This window comes from Bos mutus, chromosome 2 (assembly GCF_027580195.1).
Source record: "Bos mutus isolate GX-2022 chromosome 2, NWIPB_WYAK_1.1, whole genome shotgun sequence".
Taxonomy (NCBI): Eukaryota; Metazoa; Chordata; class Mammalia; order Artiodactyla; family Bovidae; genus Bos; species Bos mutus.
Genome location: NC_091618.1, coordinates 81,440 through 95,015, shown reverse-complemented (window position 1 = coordinate 95,015; position 13,576 = coordinate 81,440). Strand labels below are relative to the sequence as shown.

At 63.3% G+C, this 13,576-nt stretch overlaps 1 protein-coding gene across 1 annotated transcript; it reads right to left on the bottom strand.

Moving 5' to 3' along the window:
- Positions 1-498: 498 nt before the first annotated feature.
- On the bottom strand, positions 499-12,667 carry LOC102280527 (chloride channel protein ClC-Ka). Its single transcript, XM_070381787.1, has 19 exons — positions 12,568-12,667; positions 11,854-11,982; positions 11,008-11,136; positions 10,081-10,220; positions 9,720-9,797; positions 9,548-9,626; positions 8,625-8,750; positions 8,234-8,318; positions 8,056-8,157; positions 7,484-7,568; positions 6,870-7,043; positions 6,369-6,438; positions 6,094-6,204; positions 5,526-5,739; positions 4,535-4,668; positions 2,322-2,410; positions 2,110-2,193; positions 1,305-1,391; positions 499-933 (listed from the first exon to the last, which is right to left on the bottom strand). The coding sequence occupies exons 1-19, from the start codon at positions 12,665-12,667 to the stop codon at positions 886-888; spliced, it is 2,064 nt and encodes a 687-aa protein (XP_070237888.1). The 3' UTR covers positions 499-885.
- Positions 12,668-13,576: the final 909 nt, after the last annotated feature.

The window sequence follows — 13,576 nt, the reverse complement described above, 5'->3', positions numbered from 1 at the left end:
TTAAAGTGGTGGATTCTCCATGGATGACCTTGGCCTGGTCTCTGCAGGGGATGGCACGTCCTTCGGCTCCCAGCTCACGGGAGAGGGCCCTGACCCCTCAACACAAAGACTGCTGGTCACCCTGCTGCTGGTGGCCAGGATGGTCCCCATGGAGGAGACTTAAGGCTCTGTGGACTCTGAGGAACCCCACCTGGGGACCCTGCTTTGTCAGCCCCGGCTCAGCCAAGGAGGAGGCTGAGGCTGGAGTGGAGGTAGCTGGGTCACAGGGTCATGTGTACCCATGAGGACAGGCATCGTAAGACCCAGTGGGAGCCCGCTCTCCCCCATAGCTCCCTGCCAGGAAGGGGGCACAAGGAATGGGGGTCCAGGGTCCAGGCCTGGAATGCCCATGCAGCCATCTCGGGACCCCCGAGAGCTCACTCGGGGTTGGCGCAGGCGAGCCGCTAAGGCGGCGAGACACCTGGATGCTGAGATGAGCACGGAGCGCAGCTCTGGGAACCAGCTTTATTTGCCTTGGAAGCCTCCTGTTGGGAGTCACACAACTCCCAGAGGGCACCTGTGCCTGCCCTTGCTGACAGAGGACACCAGGCTCTTCATCTGTGAATCGGATGCTTTCTTGCAGTACCCACCACAGGGCAGCTTTCTGCTGTCTCACATCCTGAGCTCCCAGGGTGGGGTTTGTCCTTCAGGACATGTGGCACTTGTCCCACGAGGATGGGACATGGCGACCGTGGTAGGTCAGTGATAGGTCAGCTGCCTGTTTCGCTGAGGAGCTGAGCTGGGCTGGAGGGGAGGGGTGTGCTGTCGTGGGGACACAGGCAGGGTCTTTGTGCTGCTTCCTTCACGGGGTAGCCGAGTGGCTCTGTTTCATCCTGCCAGGCTGGCTCACTTTGGGGCCTGAGGGTTTGTCAGCTTGGAAATCGCTTTCTCCAACTAGAACAGAGACCAGAGAGGGGGAGAGTGAAGAAGAGACTGAAGATGGAGGCTGCAGTATAGTCTGCCTCCCCTGAGGGCTGATTTTGGAGTGAGGTTTAGAGCCAGGGCCTCTCTACTGCATAGATGGGATCACTGACGCCCAGAGGTAATGGCGGGGCTGGCCAGTGGCCACAAGGTAAGTAGGCGTAGCTGGGCCGAGTGGCCGGCTCAGCAGTCCCACGGGCCCCTCCCCATGTGGTGGCGGTTACTGGCCCCCCGCCCCTCCCACGGGCCCCTCCCCATGTGGTGGTGGTTACTGGTCCCCCGCTCCCACCCCGGCTGCTCAAGCTTGGCTGCTGCCCTTTGTTTCATCCTCGGGGCCACGGTACCTCCACCCAAGACACGAAGCCCACAGCTCTGCCCTGAGATGTCACGAAGAGGGACTGAAGATTCAACAGCTCGAAGAGGTTGTGTGCCTGCAGGAGAGGGGTTAGGAAGCGCTGGAGGACCGGCTCCCACCTCAGTTTCTTCCCAGCCTGTGAGTCCTGCGCAGATGAAGGCCCTGGCCAGCCTCTGTCCGGGGTGCTGCCCCTGCTCCCCCTGCCCGCCCCGCTGCTTCTGAGCTGCTTCTGAGCTGTTTCTCAGCCTGGAGGGCTGGGCCTGCAATGTCCACTATGACCACCAGGGGTCCCCAGAGTCCACACAAGGGACCAGTGGGCCTCGCCACTCAGGATCATCCAGCATCAGCCGTGGACACAGGGGTTGGGCCTCCTTTAGACCCCCAACCCGCTCCGTCCCTCCATGGCCCCATGTGCTAGGCTCTGTGCTTGCAGCGGGGAGGGACCAGCAGTCAGAGTGATTAAGTAATTTGCCCAAGATCACACGGGCAGAATGTGGGAGACCTGGAATTGAAACCCACGTGTGCCTTGATGAAAGACAAACTTCTAACCACCATTTCTGTCCGTCCAGAGTCTTCAGCTTCCTAAGCTCTCCCTCTCCCCGCGTCTGTGTCCCAACAGCCCTGAGACTGAGGGGTAGAGAGGCAGGGACTGCATGCGCCTTCCACAGCGGGGAGGTAGACGCAGGAGGAGCAGAGCACACTGTGTGTCGAGGACCCGAAGCTGAGTTTCCCTCTCAGTTCCTCCCCTCCGTCCCAGGACCAGGTCTGCCCACAGCCGGAATTTTGCCCATTACCTGGTGCAGGGACGTCTCCGGGGACAGCTTCAGGGTCACTGGCTCCACGGGGCACCCCTCAGCCAAGATGTCCTGGAGGCACCGCTGAGGATGCGGGAAGGGTTATGGGGACCTGGGATAGGCCCCTCTCAAACCACAGGCGATCAGCTGGCCACTCTGCGAAAACCCTCCCGACTCCCCATCCCCGCCTGACACCTCACAAGAGCACTCACCTGCTGTCCTGGAGCCCAGGAGGGTGGCTCAGCTTGGAGGGCCTGCACCAGCTGTGCCCTTCGCACGGTGCCCACCAGGGTCTGGGACTCTGGACAGGCAGAGAGGGAGACGGAAAGAGCCACGTTATGAAAAGGAACTTCTGTTTCCTGGGCTTCCGTGATGTGCCAAGAACCGTGCTGGGTGTTCTCATGACTCTCAGGAACCTGCAGCAACCTGTGAGCCAGGAACTACCATCGCCCATTTTACAGAATAGGAAACAGGCTCAGGGGCACAGAGAGGTTAGTTGTCTTGCCCAAGGTCACTCAGCTTCTGAGGGCAGCTGGGCAAGGATGCCAGGGGGCCAGGAGGTCACTTGCCCACCCTGAAATGCCCCATGTGGCGGGGCCTCAAGCAGGAGCAGGCCTGGGACACCTCCTGAGGACAGCTGTGCCCTGGGGCTGGGCTTTGCCTCTCATTTCCCAGTGAGGGCATGAGTCCAAAGGCCACCTTGTCTGTCCTCCCTACTTTCCAGCTGAGGCAACTACAGTTCATAGAGCGTAAGGGGTCTGTCTACGGTTCTGCTGCTCATAATCGCTTCACACTTCTTGGGTTCGGGACGTGGATGGCACGTATGGCTGTGCAGGTTGCTCAGTGCCCGAGAAACCGGCTCACAGGACAAGCGGGGACCAACGTCCAGCCACGCTACGCTCGTCAAGTGCGCACCTTTCCTCATTTACACAAAGGGGACGTACGGGCTGACAGAGGCCCTGAGTGGACACGGCTGTCCCCTCCCTGAGCCCTGCTTATCTTTCCCACTCACACTGTCCTTGTCCAAGAGGGAAACGATGTTCCAGCTAGGCCCTCCCTCAAGATTCAGCTTACGAGGCTTTTAACAAGGGCCCCCATCCATGTTTCCATGAAAAGATCTTTCTGATGGTGCCAGGACTGAGGGAGGTAGTTCGGCTGGGGAACGCTGGGCGGGGAGGCTGAGGGAGGAGCCTCCTGGGAGGAAGGTGTGCTCCCATCACACTACCCTCCTCCCCAAGCACACCAGGCCTGTTCTAGGACTCGCACTGTGCCTTACCAGCCCCCTCTCACTCTCATTCAAATGTGTCGGGACGTCCCTGGTGGTCCAGTGGTTAAGATTTTGCCCCAATGCAGGGGGGTATGGGTTCAATCCCTGGTCAGGGAGCGAAGGTTACACAAGCCTCATGGCCAAAACAAACAAACAAAACCCCGAAAAACAGAAGCAACACTGGGACTTCCCTGGGGGCACAGTATACAAGAATCCACCTGCCAATGCAGGAGACAGGGGTCAGATCTCTGGTCCGGGAAGATCCCACATGCCGTGGTGCAACTAACCCTGAGAGCTACAGCCACTGAGCCCGAGTGCCCGAGACTGGGAGCCACAGCCACTGAGCCCGAGTGCCCGAGACCGGGAGCCACAGCCACTGAGCCCGAGTGCCCAGACCGGGAACCACAGCCCCTGAGCCTGAGTGCCAGGGACTGGGAACCACAGCCACTGAACCTGAGTGCCCGAGACTGGGAGCCATAGCCACTGAGCCCGAGTGCCAGGGACTGGGAACCACAGCCACTGAACCTGAGCGCCCGAGACCAGGAACCACAGCCACTGAGCCCGAGTGCCCGAGACCAGGAACCACAGCCACTGAGCCTGAGCACCCGAGACCAGGAGCCACAGCCCCTGAGCCTGAGTGCCAGGGACCAGGAACCACAGCCACTGAGCCCGAGTGCCCGAGACCAGGAACCACAGCCACTGAGCCTGAGCACCCGAGACCAGGAGCCACAGCCCCTGAGCCTGAGTGCTGCAACTGCTGAAGCCCTTGAGCCCTAGGGCCCTTGCCAAAAATAAATAGATAATTTTTAAAAACCCAGAAGCAATATTGTAACAAATTCAATAAAGACTTTACATGAAAAAAAGAAAAAAAAGAACCTTTAAAAGAAAAGGACTGCAAGGTCAAAAAAAGATCAATAAATAAACATGTCGAGGACTGCAAGGTGGGATGGTTATTATCTCCATTTTACCAACGAGGAAGAAGGCTCAGAGAGCTGAAGTGACTTGCCCCAGGTCACACAGTTGCAGAGCCTGGGTCTGGATTCAGGTTCCTGACAGGTCCAAGGCTCTGCTCACCCTTTGCTGAGTCTGACTCTCCCAGGTGCGAGAGGGAGCAGATGGAAGCCCCTTCCCCATTCACACCCCGCTCCTGTTGGGCACCTGTGCTCGCCACCAGCGGATACTCGGCCATGTCTGTGGAGGTCACGACCTTGACCACCTCCTCCTGCGGTGTGTCCTTGGCCAGCGCAGTGATGGCTCGGTTCATGAAGTGCTCCACAGTCACCCTGTGAGAGCTGCAGGCAGAGGAGTGCTCCCATCAGGCCCTGGAGCAGTGTGTCCTCCAGACCCGGGGCAAGGCGGGGGCCCGGGTGAGTTCGCTGGTTCTCCAGTGCAGGCCAGGACTAAGGGATTCCTAGGAGGAACAGTTCCTCACATCCCAGGTTGGGGAGGAGCCTGGGGAACGACTCACCTATGGCCTGGCTCTGGATTCCCAGCCCCCCAACCTCTATCTCCCCAAGACCAGCTCCAGTTTCTTCAGAAGCCATCCCTGGAGAATTTCATTTGAAGAAAAGCTTTATAGCATAAAGGGGGGAAAAAACTTCAAAGTTTGAAAATGACTGGAGTAACCACCCCCATTTTACAGATGGGGAGACCGAGTCTGGAGAAGGCGGCAGCTTGCTCATCTTTGAGCTGGGCCTTGGACCCAGGAGTCTCAGAGGCTCTTGGTCCTGCTTCGCTGGGGACAGAGGCTGCTCGACCCTGTGTGGTCGAGGGAGGACCTCAAAGCCTGTTTCCCATTCTAGTATTCCAGCCCCACCTCTAGCTCCCAAGGCCCCAGTGAGGACCGCAGAGCAGGAGCAGGGGGAGGGGTGGGACCTCCCCGAGCTGGTGCTGACTCGCTGTGTGACCTGGGTCAAGACACGGCACCTTTCTGAGCCCCAGCATCTGTCCTCCTGTTGTGAAGACAGACTGATGACCAGGAAGACACCGAGGCTCGGGAGGCCGAGCACTCATGTGAGGTCACACGGGGAGCTGGAGGGCATGCAGACTAGACAGCCGCGTGTGTCAGCCCCTCCCACACTCACCTGGGACCGGGTTCAGCCCACCCGGACTCCGTCGCCTCGGTCCAACCTGAGCGGGCGCCGCTCACCTGATTTTTCGGCCCCGGATCCTCGGAAGGTATGGCAGCTTCTTGACGATGATCGTGCCGTCGTAGAAGGAGGGCTGGCAGCTCTGGGCGATGGCGTTGGCAGCCAGCACTGCCATCAGCACGGGCAGCGCGTGCACGATCTGACCAGTCAGCTCGAAGGCCAGCAGCGCAGTGGAGATGCTGTGCGTCACGGCCCCTGAGAACGCAGCAGCCCCTGCAAGCCGGGGAGGGCGTCACAGCCAGGGAGCGGGTTCAGGCTGGAGACAGCAAGGCTGCTGTGAGGATGGCCGTGGGCTCGGCTGGGGACTGTCCAGAGGCTACAGCTGGCTACTGTTGGAAATGCCTCGGGCCTGGGCTTGGTGACAGAGAGAGCAGTAAGGGAGAGGGGGCATCAGGGCCCAGAGAGAAGCTAGAAAGAGTAGGGGGGCTTAGAGGAGGGGTCCAGGGAGGGGTCGGGCTCAGGGGAGGCTACTGACCTCCCCATGCCCTGCAGAGCTGCTAGCTGGTTCTCCAGGTCCAGCCCAGACCCATGATGTATGCCCACCCAGTAAGAACCTGGTCCACTCACCTGCCAGCGCGTACCCCCCAGGCATGATGGGGTTGGTGACCCCTCCGGCCACGATGCCCTCGGGGAAGGCCACAGAAAGGGCCTCTCCTAGGAGGCGCCCAATGGCAGCTCCTGGCCACAGACTTAGTGTGAGGATGGGGGCTAGGCTGACCTGCTTCCCAGAACCCTCCCCACCTGGGGACCAGTCTCAGCACCATACTGGGGAGGCAGGTGGACGAGCAGCCATGGCCCTGTCCCGGCACCCTGAGCCTCAGACTCTTGACACCCAGACTCACCGAAGATAAATATGGGCATGAAGTACCCGGCAGGCATGGGGATCGTGGTGGCCAGAATCAGCATCCAGAACTGCGGGGAGAACAGGGCGGGGTCGTGGGGGCGGAGGTTAGAGGCGGCAGGGGAGGGACCAGCTGGGGCGGGGAGTGTCCCTGGAGGAGGAGGAGGCCCAGGCGCACACCGGTCAGCAGCCTCTGGTGTGAGTGGAGGTGTGAGCCGGGGAAGGACCTCCATGCTGGCAGCGTGCCTACTGTGTGCCTGGCACTGCACCAGAGCCTCTCGTTTCTTGCCTTCCAACCTTCTATGATGTAGGCCTGGTGACGACCCCACTTTAAAGATGAGGAAAGCAAGGCTCAGAGAGTTGAAGCAACTTGCCAGGGACCACACAGCGGGCAGAGGTCAGGGCAGGGGGTCTGAGGGAAGGTGCAGGCCCTGTGCTGCATGCATATCGTGGGGAGGCACCCCGGCCCACCCAGGCTCTGTGCATACCCCTGGGGGCCCACCTTCATAACGAGGAAGAAAGCGAGGGTCCCAAAGATGGTGAACTGTGGGTGGTACCATTCGAACCACAGGTTCTGAGGGTCGGGCTCCACGGGCCAGGGCGGGGACGAGTTCCGGGTCAGCAGCGCCCATGAGTTATGGTCGAGCAGGGAGTCCAGATACTCCCTCATGGACAGCTGGAGGGGAGGGGGGTCAGAGTTCTACCCAAGGGCCGGGCAGCAGTGCCCCCACCCTTCACAGCCTCAGACCCTCCTCTGTCACTTCCTGCTGGGGGGACTCCTTTGGGAACGGCTCTGTCGCTGCAGGAGCTGCTATGTGCTCAGTCGCTCAGCCGTGTCCGACTCTTTGCGACCCCGTGGACTGCAGCCTGCCAGGCTCCTCTGTCCATGGGATACTCCAGGCATGAATACCGGAGTGGGTTGCCATGCCCTCCTCCAGGGGGTCTTCCTGACCCAGGGATCGAACCCAGGTGTCCCATACTGCAGGTGGAGTCTTTGCCATCTGAGCCCCCAGGGAACTGCCATGGCCTCCCATGAAAAGCGCCACACAGCCCTCCTCTTCTGGGTGTTGAGGGGACTCAGGGAGATGGTGGACACCCCCCAGCTCAGGCCCTTACCCGAGACGCCATGAAGCGGCCCGCGCCAGGCGGGTAGGTGACGGAGGCAAGGACGAAAGCCGCCAGTGCTGAGTACAGAGGCTTGCTGTGGGCGTGGGTGGGGGTCAGCGCCAGGCCGGCCATCGACTCCCCGCACCCCACCCACGGGCAGGCCCGTCAGTCTGGGGGCGATGCTAAGGCAGGCATGGGGGGAGGGGGCAGGGGCAGGGCTCTGATTCGGGGGGCTGCCCCATACCACTGGGTGACCGGAGGCGGGAATATAGGAGGGTTCAGGACAGAGGCCACTGTCCGCCAGGCAGGAGGGACGGGAGTGGGACCCGCCTGGCGGAGGAGGGCTGAGTCTGAAACAGCAACGCCAGGGCTCAGACTAGGTTGGGGGAGCAGGGCTCAGTGAGGTCTTGGGCTTCGTAGGCAGTGGGGTGGCCGTTAGCAAGGGAGGGCTGGAATGTTGACGCTGGTGGCCGAGTAAGGGGGAGGCAGACCCTGCGGGGGCCTGCAGAGGGTGCTGGTGACCAGGGACAGAGGGTCTGGGGCATCACCCTGACGGGTCCCGGCCCCCACCCAGGGCACACCTGGTGGCCATCAGTTTGGAGAGGACTGGATTTGTTTTGACAAAGCCGAGAAACTTTCGCTGGCAGAAGAGGTAAGCGCAGCTCGCCACGCCGCAGATGGCCCTGCAGGGGCGGGTGTGAGTCCAGAGCCCGTCCTGGTCCCAGGGCAGCTGTGCAGGCCGGCGGCGCCCCCACTCACCCCAGCGCCACGAAAAAGAAGATCTCTGGCAGGTCGAAGGGAACTTCCACCCGGAAACTGGTCTTGTAGAGGGAGGTGATGGTCTCTGGGGAGACGGGGAGTGGGGTCAGGGCCCGGCCCAGCCGAAGGCTCAGAATCAGCGGGCAGGAGAGGAGGCCAGCAGGTGTGCCCCAGACGCCTTCTCCCGGCCGGCCTCCCTGACTGGCTTCACCCGCTTCTACCCTGGGGGCTCCCATCCTTCAGGCCCAACACAGGTCAGTTCCTTCCAAGCGCCTAGGAGCGGGGCAGCGGACGGGAGGAAGCGGAGAGGGAGGGGAAGAGATGGGAGGGGGGAGGGGCAGGGGGCAGGGGGCAGGGCCAGGGGGCAGGGGCAGAGTTAGGAGGCGCTCACCCTGCTCGCTGTTGAAGACTGCCAGCAGGCGGAACATGAAGGCCCCGCAGGTGGCCGCGAAGAAGCCCCTCCAGTAATCCCAGACCGAGAAGTGAGAGGACACGACCTCGATGCAGAACAGGACGCCTGGGGGCGACGCGGGGCTGAGAGCCCGCCGTGCTGGGCCTCCCGCCGCCGCCGGGGCAGGGCCACCCGCTCCCGGTTCTGAGCTGAAGCTGAGGGCGGGCACGCGCGGCGGGACCCGGCGCCCCTATCCTGACCCCTGCGGTGGGGAGGGTGCCCGCCCCCATTTCACAGACGAGGAGTGAGGCTGAGAGCCGGGCTCAGCCGCTCCGGGACGCGCAGGGGGGCCGAGTTTAAAGCCCAAGCCTGTCCAGGGGACCGCCGCGCGTCTCGGCGCCCACCCGCGCCGCCCCGCCACCCTGGGGACGGTCAGCGCTCCCGGGAAGACGGCGGGAAGGACCGCGACCGCCCCATCTGCCCCCCAGGTCCCTGCGCCGGGCGGAGTGGCCGGGCTGCGCCAGGGGCCGTGGGGGTCGGGCGTGGGAGCCCGGGAGCTGTGGGGGCCCGAAAGCTGTGGGGGCCCCGGGGGGTGTGGGGGCGCCCGGGGGTGTGGGGGTCCCCAGGGGTGTGGGGGCGCCCGGGGGGTGTGGGGGGGTCCCCGGGGGTGTGGGGCGCCTGGGGCGGGGGTCCCCCAGGGGTGTGGGGGCGCCCGGGGGGTGTGGGGGGTCCCCGGGGGTGTGGGGGCGCCCGGGGGGTGTGGGAGGTCCCCGGGGGTGTGGGGGCCCCGGGGGATGTGGGGGCCCCCAGGGGGTGTGGGGGCGCCCGGGGGGCGGGTGTGGACCCTGGGGGTGTGGGGGCCTCGGGGGGGTGTGGGGGAGCCCGGGGGCGGGTGTGGGACCCGGGGCCGGGCGGGGCCTCACCGCTGAAGGGCGCTGCGAACACCGTGGCCACGCCCACCGCCGCCCCGGCCACTAGCATTTCATTCCGCTTGCTCTTGTTCTGGAGGGATCCAGAGTCCCGGGCTGAGAGCCAGCCCGCGCCCACCCCTCCCTCTCATTCCTCCAGCGGAGGGGGTCTCCACGAGCCCCTTACCTCGGACTCCCCAGTGGCCTTGGCGCGCACGCGGCCCAGGTAGGCAGCGATCATCACAGACAGGTGCACGAAGGGGCCCTGCCAGGGAGGTGTGGGCACAGGGCTCGGGTCGGGCCTTGAGCCCCCACCCTGCTCCTCCCCTTCTAATCCCTCGGTCCCAGGGCCCCTGCTCATCCAGGGATGGCGTGCCCCCCACCCCTCCACCCCACATCCCAGGTTCCAGAGTCACACTCTGGGGACCTGACCTTCCTCCACCTTCAGGTGGGCACTGGCCTCAGTGGGTGATGCAGAAAAGGCAGCTGGGGCTGGAGGGCAGCGGGGGGGGAGGGGGGAGGCAGTGGTGCGCTCACGCCGGCCATACCACTTTGCCCAGGAAGATGGTGCTGCCGCTGGCCAGGGTACAGGTGAGGCCCACCGCCTTGGCCCCGAAGTTCTTGATGTCCAGGTAGTCCTCCAGGACCACGCCTGACAGGATGGTCTTCAGCTCCGGAATCCCAGAACCTTGGTGGGGTGGGTGGATGGGGGCAAGGGGAGGACCACCTTTAGATTAGCCCTCATCCCTTTACCCTGCACAGAGTTCCACGTTCGGGTCTTGTCGGGTCCCCTAAGCCCTGTCAGTGAGGAGCTGTAAATGCATTCTGCGGATGAGGGCTTCCCTGGTGGCTCAGACAGTAAAGAATCCACCTGCAACCAGGAGACCTGGGTTCAATCCCTGGGTCGGGAAGATCCCCTGGAGAAGAGACAGGCTACCCACTCCAGTATTCTTGCCTGGAAAATTCCATGGACAGAGGAGCCTGGCGGGCTACAGTCCATGGGGTCATAAACAGTCAAACGTGACTGAGTGACTAACACTTTTCACTTTCTGCGGATGAGAAAGCTGAGGGTCAGAGAGGGGATGCGAACATCCACCTTCCTCCAGCTGGGCCTGCTAGATGCTACTGCAGGATGGGGGGAACTAGGAGGGGCTCTCAGACCTCGCCCCCGGGACGCACCCCTGCACCCCCCTCTGCTGGCCGGGACCGGAGGCAGAGCTGCTAGGCTTGGCAGAGACGTGCGCCTCCATGAGCCCCTCAAAGCAGAGTCAGCAGTGACCCGAGGCAGGCTCTGTCCTTTTCACTGTGTGACTTTGGGCAAGTGCCACGACTCTTCCAAGCCTGGCTTCTCTGCTGATAAGTGAGGTTACCGCTTCCTGCTGTCCCCCAGCAGGAGCCCAGCAGGACAGGAGTCTTTGGCCAGCAGTCACTGCCGGGCAAGGCACACAGGCAGATGGAGTGGCGACTGGGCTTACCTCCCGAGAAGGGCGTGATGCTCTGAGAGAAGCCTGAGGAGAAGGAGACCAGGGCCACGGGGTACACAGTCCAGGAGAGATACCGGAGGAGGTGGCTGTCCCCGATCTCCCGGTACAGCCACTTGTGTGCTGGGGACAGCGGGGTATCAGGGAGTCGTCCACAGACTGCACAGCTCTCAGACACCTGCTTGCTGGCCGGAAAGTGCACGGCCAGAGGCCGCCCACAGAGAGGTGGCCAGGGCCGTCCCGTGAGCGGCAGACCCCCAGGAGGAGGAGGAGCAGGACCCTGGATCCCTATCTCAGCGTTGCCACTCCTTAGCTGAGTGACATTTTGCAAGCTGTTCAACATCGCTGAGCCTCTGTTTTTCCCATCTGTCAAATGGGCTCTGATGGTAACTCCCTTACAGGGTGATTGTAAGAAAGCCAGACGTGGTCTAGTGCCCGGCAGGTCCTTGTAATGCCACCAGAGTAACTTCCTGTCCCTCGCTCCCCTTGCAGGGGGACCTCAGGTGGAGGGAGCCTGCAGAAGCATGGGGAGGGACTGTCCTGTGCCTGTGGTCTAGACGAGGGCCCTACCCAGGGTTACTGGGCTGAGACCAGGGCAGGGGGAGCAGGGGCAGGGGTGGGCATAAAGCCCAGAGAAATGACGGTTTGGTCTCTCGTCACTGTGCAGACATGGAGTCTGAGGCCCAGGGAGGTGCCCAGGGTCACCCAGCATGCCAGGACCAGACCCAGCGCCCTCCCTGCCCCCTGCACCTGGCGGCCCCCTCCATCCCTGGCATCCCGAGAGCGTGCTCGGAGGCCTGGCTCCTGAGCGGGCGGGCGTGTCGGGGGTGGGGGGGTTACCTCGGACCACACGCCCAACAGTGAAGCTCATGGTGAAGCTGATCAAGGCCATGAGCACCCCGAGGACCGTCAGGAAGTACCAGTCCTCACCCACGCAGAACAGCTTCCGCTTCAGCCAGTCCAGGCCACCTGGGGCAGGGGCAGCGGGTCAGAGCCCGGTGCCGAGGAAGGCAGGGAGGGAAGGTGCTGTGTAGGGCTGGGGTCAGGTGGGCCAGTCCCGGGAGGCTGGGAGGGGGCTCTGCCTTACTTGAGGGAGGGCAGGATTTGTGGCAAGTGGAGGCGGTGGCACAGTGGGTACCAGGCTCCACCAGGAGGGTGCCTCTGATCATCTGCCCCCCGCACCCCTGCCCCTTCCTGAGGCTCTGATGGAGGAAGAGAGAGGCAGGGTGTGGGGGCCCCGGAGTGGTGCTCTCTCCAGCATCTCCGCAGGGTCCACAGCAGAGAGAACGCCGGTGTCTAAAGAGACTGCTCTGTCGTCCCAAGACCTGGGGACCGTGTTCCCAAAGAGCAGAGAGCCAGCCGCGAGCACGTCTGACCCACAGACAGGCGGACAGACCCCCTCCCTCCATCCTGTCACCCAGGAAACACTGGACCTGGGGAAGGAGGGGCTGCTCCCAGGCTCCAAGGAGAGTGGGGAGGCGGGCTGGGCAGGGTGCTGTCATGAGGGGACTCCCACCTTGTGATGGGGTCAGGGGTATGGAGCCCAGCTCTCACCTCGGATGCCTCGGCGGACGCGGGGACATGGGCCCCAGAGCTCCTGGAGAGTCACAGGGTTCCCCGAGGAGCCCTCACGAAGCCCCACCAGCTCCTCCATCGGGCCCCTGAGGGAGTAGACGGGCCCTGGTGGGCGGCTGCAAAGCCCTTCCCCTCCCTGGCACTGGGCCCTTCCCATCTCTGCTTCCCCAATAGGAAGGAAAGGAGACGTTTTCAGGAGCAGACACAGCTCTGATGTGCCTTCCTTCCTGAGGGGGTACCCCGAGGCTGCACGCGTTAACATTCGGGGTGGGGCTGGGGGTTTAGAGTGGCCCCTTCCATGTCTAGCAGCTGGTTGACCGAGGCCTGGCCCCCGGCTTTCTGGGAGCCGTTACTCCACCTTCCCAGGACGCTTGACTGTTAACGCTGCTCGGGGTAGCCTCCTCGCCCAGTGGAGTCACCGTCTCACTGTGGGGTCCATCAGTGAGCCCCCTGAGCCCCCTAAGCCCCCATCCCTGAGCCCCCCCGCCCCCGCAGCTGAGGCTTGAGTCAAGAAAACCCCAGGTCCAGAGGGAGAGCCCCTGAGGGTCAAAAGGCGGTGCTGGCTCCCTGTCCCCAGCCTCCCATTCCCGCCCTGCGCTGGCCCGGGCAGGTTTCGTCCGAGTCCATCCTGGCGCTGTACCCCGCGGCCTCTCACCTCGGTCAGTCTGCTCCGCTGTGGCCCCAGCCAGCACGCCTCTGACAGAGACTCCTTTGCTTGCAACTCAGGTGCACCTGGACAGGTGTGCATTCCACCAATCAACACCTGGCCCCCGTCCTCCCCGCCCCTCCCCGCCGGGGTTTACCCTGGCCATTAAGAATGTCCTTGACAAACCGACTGGAACTGCCCCGGCCCGCCGAGCAGTACAGGCCAGAGCCGCCAGGAGGGGCCAGGGCGGGGGCTCCCCAACCTGCCAGAGCCACGCAGAGGCAGGGGCACCCACCTGAGCTACGGGCTGGTCAGAGGGCCTGCGAGGGGGATGCCCGTGAT

Bases quoted from the DNA above. Each gene is read 5' to 3' on its own strand.
- LOC102280527 (XM_070381787.1), bottom strand. From the start codon at position 12,667: ATGGAGGAGCTGGTGGGGCTTCGTGAGGGCTCCTCGGGGAACCCTGTG. The intron at 6,439-6,869 runs GTGGGCCCCCAG...TTCTCCCCGCAG, and splicing joins CTTTCTTCCTCGTTATGAAG to TTCTGGATGCTGATTCTGGC. The intron at 5,740-6,093 runs GTGAGTGGACCA...CCCGGCTTGCAG, and splicing joins TGGGGGGTACGCGCTGGCAG to GGGCTGCTGCGTTCTCAGGG.